The following is a 15098-nucleotide window of genomic DNA, read 5'->3' on the forward strand; positions in this document are numbered from 1 at the left end:
TTTTTTCATAATTATTGATGGGCACTAACTAAGAAGCGAACGCACTTCGAGATATAAATTGCCAAATTTCATGATGCAAATGAGACGAAACCAGAACTATGCACCACTCGAGCGCAGAAAGAGCGACAGGCAATCCATGGCCACTTGCTTTGGAGCAATGGAGCTTATTGGAGTAGGCGCTAACTTGTTGGCCAGATAGACCGCTATCCGACTCAGATAAGGCGAAGGTCGCCTCATTTCTGCACTCGAAAAGCGTGTAGTTCTGGTTTTGGATCATTTGTATAGCGAAATTTGACAGTTTATATCTCAAAGTTCATTTGCTTCACAGGGTGTTTAATAAGGACTGTGGATTTGAATAATGACTGGCCCCAATTCTGCTATCTTGCATTCCCCAGAAAACATCTAATTAAGAAGTTAATTAATGAATTTTAGCTAAATAGTCGTCCAGTAGTTGCATACACTGTCCTACAAGATGTTCTTCTTGCAGTGTAACCCACCTGATAAAACAGCATCTATTTTGCTCTGCTAGTTTTTTAATATAAATTCTGTAACATATAAAAACCACCCTGTATATGAATCCTGTGTTTATGCACTTAACATTACCTTATTATAGCTGGCCAGAGCACTCCATCACTGAGTGCAGATGTAAAACCCTTGCACTCTTACAATAAAAATAAAAATTCTTTTGTATATATAAAAATAGGGAAATATCATGGATCTTTCTAAAGTAGGCATAATGGTCATTACCAAATAGGACAATGGTATCTCACTCACAACAAAGTAGAGACTGCGGTGGAAGTTTACATTAGTGAACATTCCTTCCCAGCAAAAGTGTCCTTGTTCATGGGGTATTGAAAAGGTGTAAAGCCACGGCGAAGGTATCGTAGTTAAACTACAGTAGTTAACTGCAAGAAAACTAGTTTAACTGCTTAGTTTGAATTACTTTTCGTCAAGCAGTTTCAATTACCGGTGAACTAGTTAAACTGCTTTTTATCTGATATCATTTTATCACTGATAATTACTGTCTGGGGCACTACACTGAGTAACGGAGTTGTCTAGCTGTTCACTGCACTCGCACCAGGCTTTTTTCCGCTTTCAGTAGAAAACCAACAGACACTGCCCATCATCACCGAATTTGGTTAGATGCTTCGCATTTGCCTGCTGCAACGTACATTGGCACAGGAACATTTTCAGCTAGATATGCTCTTTGCAGGTGGCAATGAATTGCAGAAAGTGTCCGTGAACACATCCTATACCATCGACAAACTGAAGCCCTTTACCAGCTATACCTTCTATGTGAGGGCATACAGCGGGAAGAGTGCAAGCGAGCAGTCGGAAGCCATTACACAGATGACACTAGAAGACAGTATGTAGACTCGACTCTTTTGCCATTACATGGCAACCTCTCAGGTCGCTCTCTTTGTCACATTCACAAAAATTTATGTTGCAGTACCTCTTGGTGCGCCATCCGTAACAGTCACCAGCTTAACACCAACAACGATGCATATCTCGTGGACTGAACCACCACCTCCCGTTGCCAGAGGCATCATTGTGTCATACCGGATTCACTACCGGTTGCATGACCAAAATTATAACAATGTCATGGAAGTCAAGGGAAATGTTCTTGAATACACTATTACAGGTATGTGCTAGCATTGCTTATATCTAAAGCTCGGCTGACCCTTTACGACCTTCTGCACACAGTGGAGGTCGTTGATATCCATGCCACACAGAGTCGAGCGCTGGATGCCTTCTTTTTTTTTTTTCATGGGAAGGGCCATACTCCCTTGCAATTGATGTGCTATGCTCCACACTCTTTTAAGCGTGAGAAAAGTTTCATGCGAATACCGGTGGCTAAAGCCCCCAAGGTTCTTGCAGTGGAAAATTAACATTTCCACAAAGTGGGATTTACAAATCCGTGGGATTCCGCGGCAAGGAGAAAACAAGTAAGCAAATGTTGCAGCAAATTTCCAAGATCGCTTCCCAGCAAACCACAAACATCTATTAGACATACCAGAAACATCCAAACATCTAAGACATTTGGGATGTCTAGTAGATATCCAGATATGTCCACATTACATTCCATGGATGTTCCATGGATCGTCAGAAGCTCGTCCATAACTGTATGCCCTCTGGATGTACCTGCTGGACATTTGTCACGTCCAGTGGACATGTTTGTGAGGCATTGCGATGACTAATATACGAGGGTTGTTCAAGTCAAACCGGGACTTTTCATTTTTCGCAAAAGTAAAATGAACTTAGAGGCAAAAAATTAGTTTTATTTTTCGACGTAATCTCCAGCTGCACTAATGCCCCTGTCCCAGTGCTTCACGGGGGCTTGGATGCCAGCAGCGTAGAAATCCTTACTGGCGCGTAGCATCCATGATTGGACCACATTCTTGACCTCATCGTCGCAGCTGAAGTGGCGGCCCCCAAGAAATGCCTTCAGTGGCCCAAAGAGATGGAAATCGCTGGGGGCGAGGTCTGGACTGTAAGGGGGATGTGGCAGCAACTCCCAGCCAAGTTCCTGTAAGGTGCGTGTCGTGAGACGCGCGGTATGTGGGCGTGCATTGTACTGTAGGAGGAGGACTCCTTTGGTAATGGGGCTCGACCGCTTTTGCTTCAGCACCTTATGCACATTCCTGAGAACCTGGCAGTAATATGCACTATTGATCGCACTATATGCACTATTGATATCGAGACATGTTATCCGTCGGTCCTTGAGGATCAGGCGCTCCACAAGTTGGATGTTCTCAGGAACTCTGACACTGGGGCTCTGAGCCGCCCGGGCCGGGATCGTCCTGCACTGATGTACGACCATCTCGAAACCGGTTGCACCACTCAAATGCTTTGCTGCAGCTAAATGTATCGTGGCCATACTGAGCCTGAAGTCTTCTGTGAATTTCAAATGACTTTACGCCTTCATTCACGAGAAACTTCATGACAATTCGCTGTTCGATGTGCGCGCTCAACTCGTTGTCGGCCATCTTGTCCAGCACGTGCCTCCTGTTTTGCACAAACTTTGGACCACCACGTGGCGAACGCGGAGGCCTGTCGCGTGTGAAAATGACGAGAAAGAAGTAGCGCAAGCCATTTGTACACTCAGGAGACGGAAAGTCCCGGTTTGACTTGAACGCCCCTCGTACGTCCATTCGATGTTCCTACCGGATATACATACGCTAATATAGACGGGAGCCGGAAAAAAAGTCCCCAAAAAAAATGTCCCCTGTGGAAAGGCTACCGGGAGCTCCCGAAAGAAACAAAATAAGGGTGTTGAGGTTAGGATCGCATGGTATTTAGACGGCAGTTTGTTGCAGCACGTTTACTGAGCATCCTGTCATTGTTAATGCTTATTCTGTGCTGTGAAATGAGGGTCAACGTATGTCCAAGCAATAAGCTGAAGGTCCCCGGAAGAAGTGTCCCCTGTGGAGAGGTTACCCGGAGTTTCACAAAAAAACAAAATCGGAGTGTTGAACAAGTGCAGAAAATTGGGCTCGTTGATGGGATAGCATACTGCAATATTTGTGGACATAAGGTACAGACAGAACAGGCGTCAGAACAGAACGTGCGACTGAACAGAACGGGGTGTTGAGGATACGATCGCATGGTATTTAGGCCGCATTTTGTTGCCGTACATTTATTGATCGTCCTGTCATTGCTGACGCTTATTCTGTGCTGACAAGTAAGGGCCAACGTGTTCCAAGGAGTAAATTGAAGGTAAGCCTGTTCACAATTACCGTCTAAGGATTCATTTGCTGTCGCATTTACATGGTGATGCTCACACAAGTCTGCTTTAATTTATCTATAGAAGCAATAGGAATACCGCCAAAAAAGCGTGTAAAGCTATCGAAAATGGTTAATCAAAAAACTAATTAAGGAGTTTTATCGCTTTTAAAGCGTGTAAAGCTGACGACAGTGAACCTGCAAATGTGGCTTCGGAATCTTTGTATGCAGTACACACCGGGAGAGAAGAGCCCTTTAGCAGTTACTTCGCGGCTTTGGACGGACGATACGGTTTTAACGTCAGCCGAATACATGTGGATCAGGAAGTACGTGAATAAATATAGAATTGCAGAAAAAAATAAAGAAATATAATGTGCGGCATTTCCTTCTACTCGCCTCACTGTTGTTTCGTGCCTATTGAGAATAATATCCTTTATTCACTCTTGTAACTTACTCTATTCTACCCACAGTTGTAGGTATGTAGTTGAATTTTAAATATCTTGTCATGTATGATCAAAAAGTCGGATAATTGTTTTGCGCTATAAACTTACCTGAGGGGCTGGGAACGTTGACATTTTTTTCGCGAAAATTTTTCTCGGGGACATTTTTTCCGGGGACATTCTTTCCTACACCCAATATAGACATACGTTTATGAAACATTGTTTCGACTATCAATTCAATAGTAATTTTTACGTACGCCTCGTGCACAGACTAAAGGTGGCGCAGCCACGTAGCGGTGGGAAAGCGAACTTTTTGTGTGAGCCGTCCGATATCGAAACAAGTCAAAAGTGTATGTGGCGGGCGTCATGAACATCGAAATTGTGTGAATCGGTTGTGTAACTTTGTGGATTTCAATTGCTTTAAACTCCGAACGACTACTTTCGGTCCTCAGCGGTCATAAGACTATAAGTAGACCCTGAAGTTTTCGGGTTTTATATTTTTCCAAATTCGGGGGGTAGAAATCGGGTCAATAAATTGATATCGAAAATTCATGCAAATTCGGGCAGAAAAATTACCATCAGACTGACTTCGGGGAAAAATCTGGCATTGTTGTAGAATAAACGTTCACTGTACCGTTTATCCAGAGTGCCAGAAGTAAGGGGCCAGTCGCATATTTTGTGAGTAACTAGTATGTCGATGCCTTGAGGTGCCTAGCCTAGGTGCAGTTTTGCAGGTAGAAATCGGGTTTAACCCTAGATAGGTGAACCTCAATTCGGGGTGCAAATTCGAGGAAAAATCGGGTTTAACCCTAAAACTTCAGGCTCTAACTATAAGGCATAAGACTATATGCAGAAGCAGGCATGTGAGCGTTATTATAATTCTTTTAGCCTTTCTTCGTGAGCACCGCACTTGCATATGTTTTCTTTTGTACTTTTTACAGCAACCTTGCAAAGGTTGCACCTACAGCGGATGCAGAATTCTCATTAGCTGAGTTGGAAAAAGCGACAAAGTCCAAGCTAGTTGGAAGTTCTTGTCTGAATGGAGAACACACATCGCAATATCACTCAACACAGCACGAACGATATACGGTCTGATTATGGCAACCAATTAGGCTCATTGGCATAAAAGAAGACAGATAGAATCCACAGTGTAGCTTATTTTGTGACGCATATGTTTGACGGCCGACATTAATCTTCTTCTCATGTCCACTTCGTGTGGATTTGGCGGGAAACTCTGGAGTGTTGAGTGTGGAAACGATTTGTTAAAATTGGGAGACATAGGTTTTTTTAATTAACATTGATGTTAATGAACAATAAAAGCTGCACGCCATTCAATGAGGAACCTAAAAGCGATTACATTCGCTGGACCGGTTGTACTGAGTGCATTGCGTCTGTTCCTCCTGTTCCTCTTGTTCCTCTCTCTCTTTTTTGTGCAGTACAGACAATGCGATGTCTTGCAGATATGTCGGGAAAATGGTACCCGCATTCTTTTATGACAGGACGGATTACAGAGGAGTAAGCAAAGAGGCACGTTACCTTCTGTATTCGTACCAATAAAATAAAACACGCATAAACGCTTTACACCGTGAGCTCACTAGCCTGGCTCCGACCTCACACTCTCTGTACGGGGCGTCGTTGGGTGTAGTTCCCAATTCAACCTGGATCTAGTGTTTTCCTATTGTTGGTCACACAGGTTTTACAGTTGTTCTGTCCTACTTTCTATGTCAATGAACCGTATCTCTAGCAGAAGCGGAGTTGTAAAGCCAATGAAACAACGAATGAGAAGGCGACAGCTTTTATTGTCTATAAACATCACCACGGAAAATTGTCTTAGATGCACGGAGTGATTTTCTTAGATGCAGGGGACAACTGTAAAGCTCGTGTCGCCTTTTTCTTTTTTCTTTTTTTGCATTCAAGCACGCGTGTCTGACCACCAGTAGAAAAATACCAGCATCCAGCGAACGATATCGCTAGCGAGCGAATGATGTCGCTTTTATGTTACTCATTGAATGTCGTGCAGGTTTTATTATCTATTAACAGATGAAAAAGGTCTATGCCTCCTTTTTCAACAAGTGGTGGGGAAAGCGAATGGTAACACTCGGTCGGCTGTGATGCGTTTCATCAGTTACCCCATCCGCACCCCTGTATGTTTGGGCGCGCAGGAGCCTGGGGGACCATTTTTCTGCCTACACAACCAGGGGCCCTTTTTTTTTTTTTTTTTTCATGTCCCGCATTATATGTTTCTGTGCACCCAACGACGCAACAGTTTGTGCGGTACAGCATTACCTTTAGCAGCTATCAATTCAGGCGCAGCGTCACCGAACCAAAGTGACGATTGAAAGCGTACGAATAGCCCTCGAAAACGGAACGGACTCACACAACGAGTTCCTATGGCTGCCGCCAGGATTTTCCGTGGCGCGGCGGACGCTTTGCACGAAGCGTATTGATTCACCCCTGAAGGAGGAGCCAGGATATGCTCCGAAACATTGGGAAAACCGTTTCGTGGTTTGGTTCGTGTTATCTGTCTGTCTATTATCCCCCAACCAGACATGCCTGTGTCAAATATGTTCACTTTCAAGTATAGAATTCTGTATTCGATTCCGAAATTGAATCAAATACAGAATGATTCACTTCAGAATTAGAAAAATTCAAATTAACAGTAACTACTAATTATAATTTTAGTTATATAATTCTAGTTAACTGCAAGCACTCTCCACTGTTTCACCGCAGTTCACTAAATATGTAAGCAACAGATTGTATGGAACTGGAAAAGGAATTGGAAAAACTGTGTGTGTGATATAAGCACATTCTTTGTTAGAACGTTATTTGAACCCCCTTCTGCAACATGTTTAACACAGTCCTTTCTTTCAGGCTTGGAACCAACAAAGACTTACGACGTACGAGTTCTGGGCGGCACAATGAAAGGTTTTCCTGTCCTGAGCGATGATGCCTGGCCCTGGGTCACATACATGATGCCTGCAGGTTTCTCTTCAAGTGGTATGTCATGGTACTTCGGTACTTTTGCCGTATGCCATAGCTTGTTCTTTATTGCCTCCACAATGCATTTCTCTTAACGAGTGCATCCAGGAGGTTGTTGCATAACTATAGACTACTAAATACTTACAATTCGATTCCAGCAAGCATTTCTTGCTGGCTAGTTCTCAACACTGTCCAATTAGCAAGAGCTGTTGCAGTTTGTCTCCAAGTTGTTTATCATTTCAACATGCTGGCTGCATGTGGAATGTGGAATATTTATCTCATTTACTGCTATGCATATATCTTTGCGATCTTCTGCTTCCTTGCTTTTCCAGTTCCTCAGCCACCAATGTTATACTTGAGTGTGGTGAATGCAACAACTCTGGAAGCTCGGTGGGTTATTCCACCCGAAGAGAAGAACATTATTGCAGGTTTTAAGCTCCGATACAGAGAACAAGGAGATCAGTTGTCCGATCCCATTGTCTTGCCCAATACTACACTTTCGTACAGGCTTTGCAATTTGAGTAAGTATGACATCCTTAAAGTATGGTTAAAAAGCAAGTCAACTGGTGGCAAAGATCCATCATGAAAACCTGAGACCAAGTGCGTGTTTTTCTTGTCATCCCAAGTTTCGGGTTTGCCTTATGGATGGCATCCCTGTTCAGAAGTGCATGAAGTGTATGGGGCCTACTCGCGCAAATGTTGAAGAAATTCCTCACTTCCTCCTCAGCAGCTGTCCCACTGCTCTACGCATGAGCAGCGTAGCAGGCAGTTGGACATGCCCGAATCACCCCTGGGACCCCATTCTCGTCAAAGTAATCGACCTCGATTACTTTGTGTCTTGCCTGTCATTGGTCGTTATGTGAAGAAGGCGTGAAGAACAGAAATGAATGTCACACGCCCTCAACCAATCGTCGAGCTCTTGATCCTGCAATCTTCATGATGAAGTAGATAAAGCATGAAGAGTGCAGGATCAAGTGCTCGACGATTGGTTGAGGGCGTGTGACATTCATCTTCATTCTTCACGCCTTCTTCACGTAACGACCAGTGACAGGCAAGACACAAAGTAATCGAGGTCGATTACTTTGACGAGAATACGGTCCCAGGAGTGATTCGGGCATGTCCAACTGCCCTCTACGCTGCTCATGCGTAGAGCAGTGGGACAGCTGCTGAGGAGGAAGTGCGGAATTTCTTCAATATTGTGCGAGTAGGCGCGATACACTTCATGCACTTCGCACAACGAAGATACCTTTACACACACACAAATAAAGTATTGGGGGCTTTTGGAATTTCGGTAATTGATTTTCATTGCTATCTGATGCTCGTGTAGACGTAGAAGCCTCGCTGTTGTTCTCATTTTGTTGCAATGTTGCATTTTGTCATAGTGTGCGTATGGCATCCCTTTCAGGACCTCAGACTTGGTATGAAGTGTACGTGCTGAGCTTTGTCAATGACATGGAAGGCCAAGAGGCTATACAGACAATTTTGACACGGCCTGAGAACATGACAGTCGACAGAGATGTTGGTAGGTATAGTTATTCTTTCCAATAAAGGTGCTCTCTAGCGTTTGATATTGATATAATGCAGTGTGCTGGGGAAAAATAATGGATTTCCAATTCAAAGCATGTTATAATTTTCTAGGAATGACTTTTAAATTGAATGGTTCGAAGCTCATGACAGCAGTACCATATTCTCTCGAATCTAAGACATTTTTTTCCAAAATCCAGTGTTTCAAAGTCAGGGGTTGTCTTAGATTTGAATATCCGCACCACAACGAGGTCAGGGGAGAGGCGGGAGCGGGCGACGGGATCGGGCCAATAGCGCGGCGCGACCGATACCACGTGTTGTGGTTGTGAGCGCCAGTCAGCGTGAAACAAACGAAGCGATGCAAATGCGGCAGTGAGGACAGACTGTTATGGCATCGTCACTGCTGCGTTTGAACCACAACCTACTAAATAGACGATTTTAAAAAGATGCGCGCGCCATCAAGCCCGTGGCGCAAAGCAGCATGGGAACTTTGAGGGACTCTGCTCTGTCGTCTGCTTATGTTATGGTTTACCCTAGTTTACCCCGGCTGACGCTGCTGCTGCGCACACCGGGAATGTTGTTGTTCTTCTTCTACCTCCGCCTCTGGCCGTCTCGTAATGCTGTAGGACACCCTAAGTCCCCATGAGCACAGGTGGAGCTTGCTTTTTTAAAAAGGTCTATTATAGTGACCATGTCATATGGACCCCCTTCCAGCGCCGCATTTTGAGGCTTGCGGTGGGCTAACTTATCGGCCCAGTTATTGCTTCCTCAATTTCTACAGTACTTTGTACTTTCGCTTACCTTGGTATTTTGGTACAAGCAGTGTATGTCCCACGAGAGATACTTCTTTCTAAAGTTGATTATCATCATCATTCTACACATTTTTATAGGAGCTGTTGCTGTCGTCTGCTACGGTAGTCGTACGTCCGCTTCTGCACGTTCAAAATTCTAATTTCCATTGTCCAGTCATGACGTACATCTCGCGGGCCGATGAGTAACGCCCCTAGCGTATCATGCAGACGAGCTCCTCATAGGGTTTGCCGATTATGACATGGTCGATAGTAGGTCATGGTTTGAACGCAAAGTTATCGCTTTTGCCACTGAATGCGTCAACAATTTAGCGGTGGCAAGGCTGTTTCAAGTATCGGAAGCAAATGTTAGAAGATGGCTGAAGCAACAGGGAGAGATCAAGAATTGCGCCAGTGCAGTGGATTTTGGTCACTGAGCGCGGTGTGCCTGACGACGCTGTCGTGCGCGCTTTTAGAAAGTATGGTTTGTCTAACGCTTTGAACGGAACAGAGCACAATGACCTGTGGGCAGATAGCGACAAAGAAAACAGCGGTGAAAAAAGTGGTGATGAATAAATGGTATTGTGCATCTTTTCCAGCTGTTATACTGTCTCCAAATCTCTGTTTACTTTTTTTCCAAATTCGTGTACTCTGAACTCGGGGGGGTCGTCTTAGATTGGATAAACTACGGTAACTGCTGAATATGCCGCCACACAGCGCAGGGAGTGAGAAAGAGGAAGGAGAAAAAGGCACACACTTCTAGCACATTTTTTTAGGTTGGAATAAACCAGTTGTTCTTCGTGGAAGAGCAACGAGCTGGGTCCGCCTCCTTTTCCGTCCTTAACAGTATAGCGTGGTGACACGTTTGTCCCACATCGAATTAGGAGTTTCAAAAAGATGAGGAACAATTCAGATGTGTGTTCTAAAGCAACATGAAGATTTTCTAAATTGTGTACAACACCCTTCAATCTCTTTTTAAAATGGCAGACTGGGCCAGTTAGTACATGATTTAAGCTTGGAACTAGGAGCAAAACACAAGGACAAGAGGACGGCACTGAGGCTGACACTGACACTGCACTGACAGGACAGGACTGACACTGAAGACGGCAAGGACAGGAGGAGCTGTGTGGTGTGCCGTCCCCCTGTCCTTGTGTTTTGCCCCTAGTTCCAAACCTAAACCCTTCTGTCTTTATGGGATTCCCCCCCCCCCCTACATTTTTGGAATCGTACAGTGCCGCGAGGAATTGTTAACCCCGACATCACACTGTCATCCGAGGGATATCCTAAGAGCATCATGCATGGACTGGGGTGACATCCCCAGGAGGGTGAATCTGATCCTCAAATCATCCTCAACATGTCATTTTGGCACTTATATAGCGTCCCCACGGTATCCTCAGAGCATCCACAGACGCTACATGAGGACAACTTTAGAACAGCGCCATAGCACTTCTAGGATGAACCATTCTTTCTATTTTTCTTTTATTTTTTATGTACCGACAGATCCAACCGATATCAGCGTTTTTTTTTTTTTATTGCACATGCACAGAAAACAGTTGCATACGGGTTCCATTCATATTGGTTAACTGCCGCAATAAAGTCTGGCTGTTCGTTCCTAGCGCATTCCGTAGCGGACAATAAGCGCAGCGGTTTAAAAAAGAAGCAGAGAGAAATATAAAAGACATAGAAAAACATACTCCGAATTCTCTTCCGAAGCGAAAACAGATACTATTTGTTGCTTGTTACGCGACCCTCCGTGCGAGGGTTACGTCGACCCTCACCTGCAACACAAAACGAAGGGTGAGCTGTCCACGCTTCTTTCGATTACGCAAAGATAAAATACGCTAAGCGAGGAATTGACTGAAGTATGAGCTCTGAATCACTGCAAAGTCTATGTTTCTTACTCCTTTTGTTTTGTGACATTCAGGTAGGACTTTTGAAAGTCAAAAGCAGTGCAACAGTATCGTAGACAGTCATCCTTTTCGGAGGCAGAGAATTTTACGCTGGACCACCCTTTGTTTCAGAAAAATGTCAATCCGGTCCAAGGATCGGCATAAAAACAAAACAAATGTGTTCAGGGAGTCTGAGCAGGTAAACTAAACAAAGTAGTATTTCTCGTCCCGTTGGTTACCCACAGGGACGGGCACAGGACGTACCTGAATGACTCTTCACGGACAGTCTCTTAGTGTCATCCTCAGGACGTTCTGGGGATACCCCTCGAATGACTAGGACACGATGACACTGTGGGGACATCCTGAGGACTGTGTGTATTCTTGGGGAAGTTTGTGTAAAATATGTCTTGTCTGCTAGATTTCTTTCATTTCTAGAGCTTCATGAGGATAAATTTATTATTTGCACTGTAGGAACTTCCCTACAGCACTCAGAAGATGACAAAAATCATGTATCATGCTTCGTTCACTTTTGTGGTCACTCACCAAGTAAATACATCTCAAGCTAGAATTGCAATTTCATTAACCACTTGAAAAATATACCTACATCAATGCATCCAAAAGTATTTTGGCCTATATAGGAGCCGTCTACCTCCTACATGATTTTTGGTCAGCTATGGTTAGCCAAGAAGACTCGCTAATATTTCAGATTCAAAGTGTAACACAGTGACATAACCCATAGCACACAACAGGGTCTTAACAGAATCCACCCTGTTGTGCATGGTTGAAGAAACAAAGATGGTGCACTACATAAATAGCAGAGGCACTTCCACGTGTGGTGCGCGACTTTTCGGGGGCGCGTTATTTAGGTCTACCCTAGTTTAACGACGTACCCCATATAATGATGGAGTTCGCGATTGCCGTCAATATCGTTATATGCGGGTTTCACTGTAAATATTATGATGTAATCAAACAAGAAAATTAATAAGCAGCATGTTTGCTTCTGTAGCTTCTTATTCTCTGTGTAGGGAAATCGCAAATATTGCTGTCTTGAGTTTGCATTTTGCTTCTACTATATAGCATTGCAGATATTCAACAACGTACCTGTTTTCCTGTTTTTAGATCCACCTGAGACGCTGGAAGCAGAGCCAATTGGCCCCAGGTCAATTAGATTATCCTGGAAGCCTCCAGAGTCTGTTCGTAATATTACTTACTACACAATACGGTACAGTGCAGTGCACACCAACAGCTTCTCCAATGCTTCTGCTGCACAATGTGTTCGAAGGTAAGGGCTTGCCTGGCTGTTGCTTCCTGGCTTGCTGTACAACTTGTGGATACCCATGGGTTTAACATATTGCTCTGATGCATCCTTTTCCAGCACAAGTAATGAGATCATCATCAACAATCTCCTTCCATTCACACTCTATGGATTTGCAGTCCGGTCTCATGAATCAGATGATCACTCTGGTCGCTTCAGTCAACTTATTCAGTGCAGAACTGCTGAAGACAGTAAGTACACATGTCTAATCCGGGCACGGTCTTTGCGTGCTCTTGAAATTACAGTTGAAAAAATTGAATTAGAAGGTCATACCTTCAAGATTACTAGGCATTTTCTTTGTAACTTAACATCTTCAGCACAGCTTAATGACGAGACTGAATTCATTCCAGAGCCCACTGTCCCAAGGGACATCACTTGGTCTCCCGTCGACACTGGATCCATCAGAGTCAACTGGGAGGCTCCAGAATTTTCAAATGGCATTATACAGTCCTATCACATCTACTACAACGTTAGCAGCACGGACTCTGTCGATACCAAGAAGTGGCAGACGAAAGAGGAACCTGGTAATTAACCTTTACTACATGTTTCGTTGAAATTATTAGATGGAGGAATGTGGTTACTGGAGTTGTTCTATGTTTACTATCGATGTCAGGTTTTAAAGCGATAGCTTTACAGGGCCAACCACCGTGTAGGTCCGTCCATAGATTTATGGGGCTACGTGACACCATATGACGGTGTGTTTACGGTACGCTCAAATTGACAATGCAAAATAATAATAAACAGTAGCACAAAACATTAAAAGGCTTTCAGTGGAAGTTTAAGAGCATTTAAAAAACAGTTTCGCCAAAAATCTGCCAACAATGATCCTGTAGAGCTAACACATTTAAACCCATTTGGCACAATGCCAGAAGATGTAGCCAAGTTTTTCTTATTTTTTTCTCCCACTTATCATAACCTGAACGTGAACTTTTTAAGCTGAGGGGCTGTAAAAAGCTCCCTATGTCATGCCTGTTTGTGTCACAAACATTCATAATTGCCAAGGACTCATCTTTTACAGGAACAAGGCTGACATCTGTGCTAAATGGCCTGTCCATCAACACAGTGTATTCACTGAGTATGCGGGCAGAAACGCAGGCAGGATCTAGTCCTCTAACACAGGTCATAAAGTTTGTCATCAGCGTACCATCGAGAAGCACTATTTCCCCACATCCACAAGGTAAATTTCTTATTGATATATGTCACTCATAAATTTTGTCATCTGACTATGCTTTACTGAACAACTATGCAATCTACATTTTCTTCGAAGCCAAGTACAGAATAATATCAGGATCCGAAATTATGTACTTATAACTAAGCATTGTGTTTTTGAGGTGTGCGAGTCTGCAAAATCTTGAATACAAACAGGATGTTTCCAATATTCAACTCATATTCGTTAAAGTTTGCTATTCAAACTTTATTGAATGTCATACCAGCTACCAAGCTGTTGCGGATTGCGCACTTGAATTTGTACGTTGCAGTAACAGCGACGAACATGAACAGTACAACAAGTGGTGTGCGGAGCTTTTGAGGTTGTTCATCTCCTCTTCAAGTTCCCTAACCAAAACTTAAACCAGCATGCAGTTGTGTACAGTTAGTCTCCACTAAAGTTCACCCCTTCGATGACAAGCGAAACTGCAGTACGCTTGCTGTGATGAATCGTCTGGTCTCCAGCACACTCACAGCTTCAGTTGATTGTTAACTAACTCTGAATAATTTAGGGGTGTGCGAATATTCGAATTCTCGAATTCGAATCGAATATCAAACGCTCGAACTATTCGATTCGCAAATCGAATATCCAGTATTCGATTTTTCGAATATTCGACTATTCCGCGAATATGAACGACACAACCCGAAAGTGGGCTTCACCTGATGCTTCTGTGCACGAGGTGAAGCCTGCTTTACAAAATTGCCCTTGCTGCAGGACCAACACAGGCGCGACGGTGTTTAGTTTAAGATAACGTTATACAAAGTTAGTTTTGTAGACATCGTTTGTGGAAGGGGCAGCGCCTCTCCCACATGCAGTTTAGCGGTGCCGACGAGGGACTTTGATTTGTTGTCTGTGAGGTTGCCTTTATAAAGTTAGGACTCTTGAATAATGACTACAGCCCACAAACAAGAAGGGTGTCCTTTGCATCTAAAATTTCAGTAGTGCAACTTCCTAGGGCGAGTGCGAAGAAACTACAAGGTGTTCATGGCAAAGCTGAGGCAGGATGCCAATTCGTTTGTTTCACAAATGGCCTGTGGTTGTCTGAAACAAATACAGCCTCATCCGTATAATATACTACTGCCTGGCATAAAATTTTGAAATGAAGGTAACCACTCCAGTAAGTGCAGGCTCACCCGAAAAGCAGGAAGCAATCTCATGTAACATTAAAGAGTAGGGGCTTTAAACAGAAGAATTGCATGTCTCTCTTGTGACAGTTAATGCTAGAAAAATTAC

At 43.7% G+C, this 15098-nt stretch overlaps 1 protein-coding gene across 1 annotated transcript in view; it reads left to right on the forward strand.

The window, feature by feature from the left end:
* LOC135385876 (protogenin-like) overlaps nucleotides 1-15098 on the forward strand; it is a 180553-nt gene that overhangs the window by 147888 nt on the left and 17567 nt on the right. Inside the window, exons 10-18 of the mRNA XM_064615454.1 lie at nucleotides 1214-1366; nucleotides 1451-1642; nucleotides 7035-7160; nucleotides 7475-7663; nucleotides 8548-8664; nucleotides 12463-12625; nucleotides 12719-12849; nucleotides 13009-13182; nucleotides 13677-13835. Of these exons, the coding sequence (XP_064471524.1) occupies nucleotides 1214-1366; nucleotides 1451-1642; nucleotides 7035-7160; nucleotides 7475-7663; nucleotides 8548-8664; nucleotides 12463-12625; nucleotides 12719-12849; nucleotides 13009-13182; nucleotides 13677-13835 (1404 nt within the window). The remainder of the gene's footprint in view (nucleotides 1-1213; nucleotides 1367-1450; nucleotides 1643-7034; nucleotides 7161-7474; nucleotides 7664-8547; nucleotides 8665-12462; nucleotides 12626-12718; nucleotides 12850-13008; nucleotides 13183-13676; nucleotides 13836-15098) is intronic.

Source organism: Ornithodoros turicata, chromosome 2, assembly GCF_037126465.1.
Source record: "Ornithodoros turicata isolate Travis chromosome 2, ASM3712646v1, whole genome shotgun sequence".
In the NCBI taxonomy this organism is placed as follows: Eukaryota; Metazoa; Arthropoda; class Arachnida; order Ixodida; family Argasidae; genus Ornithodoros; species Ornithodoros turicata.